An 11,100-nucleotide genomic window follows, 5' to 3' on the forward strand; every position below is an offset into this window, starting at 1 on the left:
TAATTCTTTTATTTCGTTATTTAGATACTTTATAGTTCTTTACTTCAGTTGTCCAATTATCAGGTTTTTATTTTTGGTTACAAGAGTAGCAATGTTCCGGCGACGCTTCTGTTGAGTTTCATTTCATTATCGAAAATAAAACAAAGATGTACTTGTACCTGTAGTTGTCTTTGAACAGATAAAATCACAAACAAAGATGTACTATCCAGAATACAAACCAACATGGAAGTTCTACAAACAATTAAATCAAGAAAATTAAAATATTTTGGCCACATGATTCGCAATAATTCTGTTCAAAGACAACTACTAGAAGGAAAAATGAACGGCAAACGAAATAGGGGCAGACCACCAAGAATTTGGACTAATGATATTGAAGACTGGTCAGGACTTAACTACAAACCTGCAGTAGAAAAATCTTACAACAGAGGAACTTGGCGTCTCATTGCCTCCAACCCTCGACAAGAGGAAGAAACTTAATGATGATGATGATCATTCACAAACAATTAGTCCTTTCGGCAATTTGTCCTTTCGGCAAAATGAGTTTCGGCAAAATGTCCTTTCGGCAAAATGCCCGCGCACGAAGTTTGTCAATGCGGATGTAGAGGGTATGTGTTTCAATTAAGGGCTGATTAAAAAGTATAGGCTACACAAGCTACTCATTTTGGGCGAAATTGGGTTGAGTTTGTAGTCATCCATTTCATGATTTGTTTGCTATCTTAAACTTCCCCTGCCAACAGTTTTTTATTAGAAGTTGGACCGACCAAAGTAGGCTATATTCGTAAAATAGAATTCTCTTTTTTTTCATGACGTCGAATCTACACATCATAGACATCACTGAACAAATAATATAGAAATTGTCACAAAAGTTGAAAACTACTTTTCAGAGGATCATGTCCTAATAATTTGAAGATTTGACTCTTTTTTTTTTTTTTGTTAATTCTGCAGCAGATGATAAGGCTTGTCCGTAGAACTTGAGAATAAACTCATTGAATTTTCTTGTCTGTAAAAGAAGTTTTACCTTTACCACTGGTGTTCTACCACAGTCTCTATATTACAGACTAATATAGAGACTGTGGTTCTACCACGATCAGTTCTGTGTCCACTTCTATTTTAACATCTACACACACGACTTGCGAAGCACAGTCTCCGCAATATATGTATACCGGTATGCCAATCATTTGTCAACTCTCTACAGCGCATTGTCGTGAGGAAAACTAAAAAACACATTGACCCAGTATCAGGGCCGGATTTAGCTGATGAGGGGCCCGGGGCACTTTTAGATCGGGGGGCCCCCGTGCAAGAAAATTTTTCTACTGCACTACACAGTAAGCTTATTCCTAACCAAATTAATTTCTAACAAACACATCACTAATTCAAATTTGATCACATCACTCCACTAAGCTTTGTTTTTCCTGCACTTTTTTTTTATGATTAATCTCTAGCCCATACATCTTCCTTCATTACAGGGCATCCAAAACTTATTTCAAGCAGTTGCATTTATTCAGTTTTGAGAAAGAATTGCTGATATGCCTAGCTCAAGAAACTTTTTTTGCAAATCTCAAATTCCGGGACAAATTGGTTAACCGGGCGGGACAACGGGACAAGGCCTTAAAATCGGGACTGTCCCGGCTATACCGGGACGTATGGCAAGCCTACCTAGAGAAAACACTGGCCACCCCACTCTCGTTAGTGCCGAAAGCTGAAAATAATAAGAATCGTATCTTCTCAGTCTGTGACACTTATTTAAAGACAACTACCTGATTTAATATTTACTTTTCACAAGAACTGGAGAACTGTAAACAAATGAAACCTAGCAACGACATGGAGCATTTAACATTATGCAGTAAAGTGAAAACAAACTATAAAGATGAACGTTTTCGGCCATGCACATGTTAGCCATTATCAAGCAACGAAATTGCTCATCTACACATACTGTATATACATTGAAAATACATAACTAATCTACATACAATGAATTGAAAAAAGAAGTGCACAAGAATGAACTGGCAAAGTGTAAGGCCATTGTTATATACTTCTCCTGCCTAGCACTAGAGACGAGACGCGTGCTGCATTCAACTGATTACAATTGTAATGAAAGGAAGCGCGGCAACAATACAGATAGAGCGAGTCAACGAGTCACGTGATTACGCTAGGACGTAATAGCATTCCAACACCTCCCCCTTAAGTTCTCAACTTCTTTACATGCAATGTACAAAGCGCACAAGCATATTTGGCCCAGAAAATCACAAACACGAAAAATATACACCAGTATCAAGGCAACTACGGCCAGTCGGGGTCTTCCACTAAGCGATTGGGTTTTGTACGGTGACGACGTGTCCGGCGTGGAGCCGGTCCACCAGCATCAAGGTCATAGCTTTGTTGTTTTTCAATTGGTGTGCGCTCAGCGGGAGTTATTGGAACTCTTTTGCGCAAAAAGCGTCGATTACGATCCAGGAAGCGACCGCTGTCAGTTTTCACCAAATATTTTCGAAATTGATATGCTTTCACAACAACGCCATAACTATCCCATTTTCCAGAGCGTACATTTTGGATGGCTACATGTGTGCCAACCGGGAGGTCTGGTAATTCATGGGCATGGATGTCGTAATATCGCTTACTGGTTTCAACGGATATGGCTCGTTTGTTGTCGATGCTCTCCAACTTTTTCTGCCATTCAGGGGCAAAAGCACGTCTGTGCACTGGGATAGTGTCTTGCACGGGATGTCCAAATAATTTTTGAGCAGGGGAAGCACCATCTCTTTGGGTCGGGGTATTTCTATATTGCAATAGTGCACGGGCCAATTTTTCTTCATCTAGGGAACGGGCGTTCCACGACCTGCGAATGAGCTTTTTCATGGATTTAACGCCGCTTCGGCTTTGCCATTCGACTGTGCAAAATGTGGCGATGATATTACGTGTTTCACTCCCCAATCACGTACGAACATAGTAAAAGCATGCGAAGTAAACTGTGGGCCACCATCTGAATATAACACATCGGGCACAGCAGTGCGCGAAAAATACTCGCGTAGCGCATTAATGACAATAAACGAAGTCATATTTTTGCGAAATACATAAATCGACGGCCAATCAGTAGCTAAAGCAATCTATCATTATGAGATAGTTGTGGCCGTTGACAAAAGCCATATCTACAGCCAGTTCCTGGAATGGTCGAGTCGCCGGAGAGCGAATCAACATTGGCTCCTTACTCAATGACGGTAAATCCTTCTGACATTGTCTGCAGGATGATACCACAGTTTCTATGTCAGAGTCGCTACCTGGCCAGTATACAGCAAGTCTAGCTCTCTCTTTAGTGCGAGTAATGCCCTGGTGAGAGTCATGCAATTTGGCCAGAATATGCGAACGGAGTTTCTTAGGAATAAACAATCGGCAACCATACACAATCAACTCATCATCTACAGCTAAATCGTGACGAACGTTCCAAAACAATTTATCATAATCATATCAATAAAATTCAATTTATCAACTAATTCAGCTTTAGAGTGAGGAAAACCACTTAAAATTATTGCTTTCAGCTCCTGATATATTTGGTCGTCGAGTGCCATTTCTAACACTTCACGAAGTTTGACATTCAACCTCTCGTATTGCGACATCGCAGCTATTTTGTACGGTGACAGTAGGGGAGTTTCAGCCATTTTGTCACCTTCTACAGGGTCACTCACAGGGTTACGTGACAATGCATCTGGAGCATGATTTAGAGTGCCCTTTCGCCGGTGATTCAAAATGGCTAGTAAGGGACTATGGTCAGTCACGACTTCAAAGTGTGGAAGTCCAGCCAAAAATTTGTGGCATTTTTTAATTGCCCATGTCACCCCAAGCATCTCTTTTTCTACAGTGGCATATCTGGTTTCTGTGTCAGTCAGGAAACGAGATCCTGCTTGGATCGTGTGCCAGCTTTCTCCATTTTTCTGTTGCAATACAAATCCTACCCCCGTATTGCAAGCATCGGTCATGATCCTGGTAAGCTTCGTGGCGTCATAAAATGCCAGGATGGGGACAGTAGACAACGTTCTCTTGGCTTCTTCAAAAGCGTCTGTGTGGTGGGCACACCACACGAACTCATTTTTGGAGCTCAAGAGAGGTCTCAAAGGTTGCAAAGTTCGTGACACTTGGTCCGTGTTCACGGAGAGTTGGTTAGCTAAACCAAAAAATGACCGTAAATCGGTGATAGTGCTGGGCAGGGGAAACTCACTGATAGCTGTTAGCAGCGTGCAGTCAGGCTTGTAGCCATGCTGCGACAATTGATAACCAGCAAAGGTGACATCTGTTTGTCCAAATTTAAACTTATCTCGGTGTAGGGAAATCCCTTTTTCAGCACATCTAGTGAGAAATTGTCGTACATGAGCAGCATGATCAATTAAATTATCATCGTAAATCACAATATCATCAACAATTTTTCGATAATTGCTTAAACCATGCAATGCCTCGTCCATGCGTCTGTTATAATGCTCTGATATCGAGCAAATGCCAAAAGGGGCGCGTAAAAACTGATACCGACCAAATGGGGTCATAAATGTAGTCAAAAGCTGACTTTTACTGTCTAAGGGGCACTGGTGGTAGCCTTTTAGGGCATCTATGACAGTGAAGTACTTTGCCTGCCGTTCGCTTATGTCAGCAATGGCATCAATAGGCGTGGGCGATCAATAATATTCACGTTTTACAAACTTATTTAACATCGAAAAATCCACACATAAACGAATATCATCGGAATTCTTTTTTGGTGCAATAACAATTGGGGCACACCATTCAGTTGGGTGCGTAATTGGTTCGATAATTCCTTGCGATTGCAAAGAATCTAATTCCTTTCGAACCTTATCCCTGTAAGCATAGGGAATCGAACGTGGAGCGCTGACACTAAATGGTTTGGCCTCGTCTTTTAAGTTTATTGTAAACAGTTCACCTTCCATTACGCGTACTTGTCCATCGAATACAGTTGGAAATTCTAGTTTTAAATCATCCGCTGTTATTTCATTTTGTATTTCTGGCTGTGCCTTTTTCACTGTATTCATTTGAGACGGATAGTCCGAAGGAATAATCTTGAGATTTTGAGCAGTCTTCCACGATATCAGCATGTCTCCTTGAATAGAAGGGAACACGTACACAGTATCATCAACCGTGACATCTCCCAGGGAAATTGAAATGGTCATTTGACCTAATGCGGTTAAGGGCGAGCCATCCACAGAGCTTGTTGAGCTTTCGGGTGATGGTAGAAGATTTTCAACATCCTCGTTTAATAGATGTAAAATTCTTACATCTGCCGCGGTGATATCAGCACCAGTATCTGGAAGTACTGTTGTTTTGGCTGATCCATTTGGACCTTTAATGACTACCGGGATAGTGGGGGCTCTCCCAACACCATTCACGTTATTGATGGCAAGTAAGCTGTGTTCATCGTCTTCAAACTGCAGTTCTCGTAAGCCTTTAGCAGAAGTTCTGCATTGTGAAGCAAAGTGTCCCAGCCTTTTGCATTTATTGCAGGTCCTACCTATAGCGGGACAATTTTCGAATTGTTTATGTGCCGCTTTTCCACAACGCCCACACGTGCGCGAATTGATTTCACGGGGCTCACGGCGTGGCGGTCGATCATGTGATTTTTTCGCTTTGTACGCTGACGTAACGTGAATAGTATTGTTCATTTGATCGCATTTAATTTCTTCACGTTGTTTCTTTGCTGCCTCGTGAGCGCGACATATTTGCAATGTCTGCTCAAGCGTTAAGTCCTTTTTTCTCAGCAGCTCTTCTACCGTGTCGCTGTGTATCAAACCTTCTATTACTTGGTCACGCAAAGCTTTGCTCGTACATTCTTCCTTGCAGAAATTACACGTCTTAGCCAACTCACGAATGGCGATCACGTAATCATCCACTGATTCGTGTGGGTGTTGCTTGCGCCTACAAAAATTTCTTCGTTCAACGGTTTCGTTTACTGATCCTGCAACATGTGCTTTTAAAGCTGTGATAATTTTATCAACCTTCTGTCGGTCTTCTTCTGGTAAACCCAGATTGGCAACGACATTTGCCGTCTCTCTTGACAGGGCTAACCGCAGTACATTGTACTTTGTTGCTTCGTTTTCTTGGTCTAAACCGGATAGAGCAGCATAAGCTGACCACTCTTCCAGCCAAGCTGTAAAACTAATGCCTCTGTCGATTTCCAAATCTAAATTGGGAATGTGAAAGGCATTTTTTTCGTTCGTTTATGCTCGCAGCGCCATGTTATATACTTCTCCTGCCTAGCACTAGAGACGAGACGCGTGCTGCATTCAACTGATTACAATTGTAATGAAAGGAAGCGCGGCAACAATACAGATAGAGCGAGTCAACGAGTCACGTGATTACGCTAGGACGTAATAGCATTCCAACAGCCATAACGGCTAATTACTGTACATTACAACATGTACACTGTACTTATCAACGAAGCTGATGTACAAAAGTACAAGACATCTCTGCGGCTACTTGAGCGGACCATAAATGGAGTTCTGAGTGGAAGTCAAGCACCACCAGACTCTATTTGTTCATCCCCGACGCCGACACACGCCCCATCGGCCTAACACTACCAAGACAGGCATGGGTGCGCCTCAACCGTCTCCGCACGGGCGTCGGGCTTTTCCGCTCAACCATGCACCAATGGGGAATGGCCTCTTCCTCCTTCTGTGAATGTGGTGCCGCGGAACAGACCGCAGACCACATCATCAATGACTGTTCCGTCTTCAAGCCACCTAACGGAGTGGAAGGTCTGCGTATCATTGATGATGAAACCAAAGACTGCTGGCTGCTCTTTAGTAGCCTTCCAGTGTAGTCCAGGAACATCGTGAATCTGGGGTGGTAAAAGGATAGACCCTCCGCCCCAGAGGCTCACACGACGACGACGACTGTACACGTCGTGTCCTTTGTTAGTTGACCTGTCTCCCAGCGAACAAAAATTACCATTTTTACACCGTTTCAGCATCTGGCGACGTTAAAAAGATGTAAAGCTGGCAACTTCTGCTAGCTGGGTTATGGTTCAAGGAAATTACCTCTCTAAAAAATAGTAAAACTGTGGAATCTACAGCAAGTGTGTTGTGTCAATTTATTGAAATCTCATTAACTTTTTTCAATGTAGGCTAAATAATTTGTTAAATAAAGTATTGTAGTTTATTATTTGACAAAAGTTCCCCTATTTCACTTGTTTGAAGTAAAAAAAATGAGTTTTTCTTAGAGACTTAGACAACACACGTAATCTTCGTTTCACATTTTACTCGAATTTAATGGATGTGTGACTTGTGACAAAGAAAACCGAACATAAATTTCCCTTCAGTTGGAAATCAACGCTTTGATAGACTGCAGTTATAGTGTATTTCTGTTTCATATAGCCTATCGCTGATCATATGAGTTGTTCACGGCGTTTTACAAAGCGTAGTGCACCCGTGCAGCCGAGTAGGGCTACATTATTACATTCAATCGATTTCTTTTCTGATTGCTGAAAAGAAACAAGATTTAAAACTTTAATTTTTTTAGAAATTTAATTTTTCTTCTTGTTATTTCCAAAATTGCTTTAAAGCAAATCAGCAGCCGCATTTGGATAAGTTGGAGAATATACTATAAAAAGTGGAAAGTAATGAAGTTATGTTGCATGTTGTCATAACGTAAACTATACAAAATGGATATTAAAAAACGAAGATTTAATCAATAGATTAATGCAATAGGATATTTTTTCCTTTATTGACTTAGGAAGCCATGGGCATGTAATGCGGCAAGATAAAAGTGATTCCGTACTTGATCCAGCTTCAGGAGATCAGAAGATAAGGTTCTTATTATATTAAGCCTTTGGCATTAACGAGAGTAGAGTGGCCAGTTTCTTTCTCTAGGCCGCCTTTCCTTCTGTAACAACGCCTACCCAATTAACCACACCCTGGGCAGGTGCAGATTCGGCAAGTAGTTTTAAAGGGGGGGGGGGTGATTTCATCAAAGCACAATGGTGTGTAAGTCTACATTAATCCGACATTGCAAAAATACTGTGAATGAAGTTAGTTTTCTGTGCTTTTGTTCCAGACAATTGTTCACCTAATCAAACGTCATATAAAAACCGTTCAAGTCTACTGAATTTTAGCGTATTACGTCATGGAATTTTTCCTAAAAAATGAGCCAAAATTGCACCATCGTTCGTAAGACTTGTGTCAAACCTGTTTAAACATGAAACATTAGATCACCACATTTGAACACCTGTTAGAATTACGTGACAATGTCTTTCATTATTGCGTCACAGTTACTGTTTACGTGAGTTTGAGATATCGCAAATTATTCTAGTCATTTTAAAATTGTTGCTTGAAGAGGTTGGTCGCATGTTTAACTGTTTTGCTTAGTGCTTGTCAGCTGGACGAAAACTTCCGTCTTTTATTCAAGTAATCTGTTCTGTAGTGACAAGTTTTAGTGGTGTATGGCGTTGCATTTCATTTTCGACAGCCAGGTGGCTAATTTTACAGAAATACAATTTTGAAAAGACGTTTCAAAGGAGTGTTTCTTTTTCGGTCATTACATGCAGACGAACGGATTCGGGAATCTTATGTTACAATTTTCCCACGAAGAGATTATGGTTTAGCGCTGTGACCATAAAAAATAAAAGACGTGACTTGTTAGCTGGTAGGCCAAGAAGCACTAGAAGCACATAAAGAATAAAAGATGTAACTTGTTAGCTGGTAGGCCAAGAAGCACTAGAACAGCATTTCTTAAACTGGGGTAAATTTACCCCTGGGGGTAATTCCCTCGTTTTGGGGGGTAAATGAGCTATCAATCAAAATATCCACATCAGTTGACGGGACAGAAAATTTGTGCCAGCTGTAGGTATTGGTATTGTAGATGTCATTTCACCGCTTGACGGAGATAACTGGAGATAATCTCAATCAAAACTTGAAGGATGACATCATCAGTTATCTTCAAAACTTGCAGGAGGAGTTTGAATGATATTTTCCCGAGATAAATACTGGCAGCGTTTTGATGAAAGTAGTGAGAAATCTTTTTGTATGTAAAGTGAAAGATATTCCTGAAGCAATCCAAAAAGATTTATAGAATTAACAAACGATTCTTTTGCAAAAGATGCGTTTCACTCTTGCAACCTAGAAAAGTTTTGGATTAAAATATAACTTTGCTATCGAAGGATAGGTAATAGGTATTCAAGCTCTGAATGTTCTGGTCACGTTTTCTTCAACTTACCTATGCGAACGCGACTTCTCTGCATTGCTTACTATCAAATCTAAAGCACAAAACCAACTTCATGTTGAATCCGATATATGTTGTGCATTAGGTTATATCTTACTTTACCAGACATTGAACGACTCGTTGCCAAAAAGCAAGGGCAGCCGTCACATTGAATATAACTGATGGAGCTTGTTACTTTCGTTATTTAATACATGAGTATATATACCGTATTATACCATTTTATCTATTGGGGGTAAATCTGATATTCATCTTTGTTAAAAGGGTAAAACATACAAAAAAGATTAAGAACCACTGCACTAGAAGCACATAAAGAATAAAAGACGTTACTCTGTCTAGTGTTTGGTGCAGAAGCAAAAGAAAATTAAAGACTTTTCTTCTCAGTTGGTACTGAAGAACTTCAAGCTAAAAATTAAAGGCGTTTCTTTGTCGGTTCTGAAGAAAAAACTACATTGACATTTATTGGCAAGATAAAAGATTAAAGACAATCGATCTGTGCTTGAAGATTCAAGTCGAAGAATCCAAGCAAGTTTTGTGGAACTTTAGGACTTCATATACCCCTACAACTACGGTATTGTGCATTTAAAATTCCTTTTTATATTTTTACGGTCTTTGCAGTTAAGTTTTTTATAACTACTGTAATAATTTTGTGTGTTTGTGCAACTTAATTTTTTTTTTAATTGTTAAATTTAGCCCCAACATTTAATATGTCTACACTCGGTGGCGACAGGGATTCGGCCGCCGTCGACTCGACTGAGTTTAAGCCTGATGATGCTCTTTGCGGTTGGGCAGGCCATTCTGGGAAGGGACCCAGTAACGATGAGGCTAAGTCAGTTCGAGAGGCCCGGCATCTTAGAAGGGATATTTTGACTCAAATTGGGGAACTTTATGTAGCCCTAGGTTCTTTGAGTGATAAGCAGGAACTGTTAATTTTTAGATCTAAGTTCTCTACTTTGGAAGAGGATTTACGGCATTTCCATGCTATTTTGACTAAAATTTTTAACTCTGCAATCTTGGCAGAACTTCGTGATAGGGTAGATCCCGAATTTAACTCGTTAAAAAATAACTTCGAAGAAAAAGTAAGAGAGTTCTCAGATATGTTGGACGCTGACATACATCCTGAGGATAGCGCTTCAAATGTAAGCACTAGGATGTCTGAGAGCTCGTCACGGATAGTTGCACAAATTAACCTACAGCTCAGAAGAGAGGAGCTCCAGATCCAAGCTGAGGCCGAAGCAAGAGCTGCTGAGGCCATCGCGAGAGCTGAGGCCATACGAGCTGAAGCTGCCGTCAGAGCTGAGGCCGCACGAGCAGTGGCTGCCGCGAGAGCTGACGCCGAAGCGAGAGCTGCTGAGGCCACCGCGAGAGCCGAAGCTAGAGCTGCTGAGTTCGCACTCAAAGACGCTCAGTTGAGGGCTGAACAACGTAAAGACGTAGTTTTAGCTGAATAAGCTATCGTTCAGAGTTGGGCTCCCGGCGTAGCTCTAAGAAGGGATCTTCTAGGGCAATCTAGGCATTCCAGAAGTGAACATCAATCTCGGTTAAATTTAGATAACCTTTTCCAGACACCTGTTCAATCCGTAAGTGGTCCAGTCCAATCCACACGGTTTCCAGCTGTTTCAGGAGGTTTCGGGGCCGCGGCTAAGGGTCTTCCGAAGGCTGTAGAGTAGTGGTTCTCAACCGGGGGTCCGCGGACTCCAAGGGGTCCGTGAAGCGATTTCAGGGGGTCCGCGAAAGTTTCCGAGTTTTCGGCATGATTGATAAATTATGAAATTTAAAAATTGTTTGTGGTTTGTTTATGTACTAGCCTACAGTGATTCTCAAATTGTAAGTCGCAACGCATTGGTGCGTCATTTGAAATTGCAAAGGACATGGCACAAAGGTTTGGTTTGGTTA

At 41.1% G+C, this 11,100-nt stretch overlaps 1 protein-coding gene across 1 annotated transcript; it reads right to left on the reverse strand.

The window, feature by feature from the left end:
- Nucleotides 1-4,658: 4,658 nt before the first annotated feature.
- On the reverse strand, nt 4,659-9,226 carry LOC145781737 (uncharacterized). The gene is made up of 2 exons (XM_082593407.1): nt 9,202-9,226; nt 4,659-6,172 (listed from the first exon to the last, which is right to left on the reverse strand). The coding sequence occupies exons 1-2, from the start codon at nt 9,224-9,226 to the stop codon at nt 4,659-4,661; spliced, it is 1,539 nt and encodes a 512-aa protein (XP_082449533.1).
- Between the last annotated feature and the right edge of the window lie 1,874 nt (nt 9,227-11,100).

The sequence above is a fragment of the Aplidium turbinatum genome, chromosome 13 (genome assembly GCF_918807975.1).
Source record: "Aplidium turbinatum chromosome 13, kaAplTurb1.1, whole genome shotgun sequence".
NCBI classification, from domain to species: domain Eukaryota; kingdom Metazoa; phylum Chordata; class Ascidiacea; order Aplousobranchia; family Polyclinidae; genus Aplidium; species Aplidium turbinatum.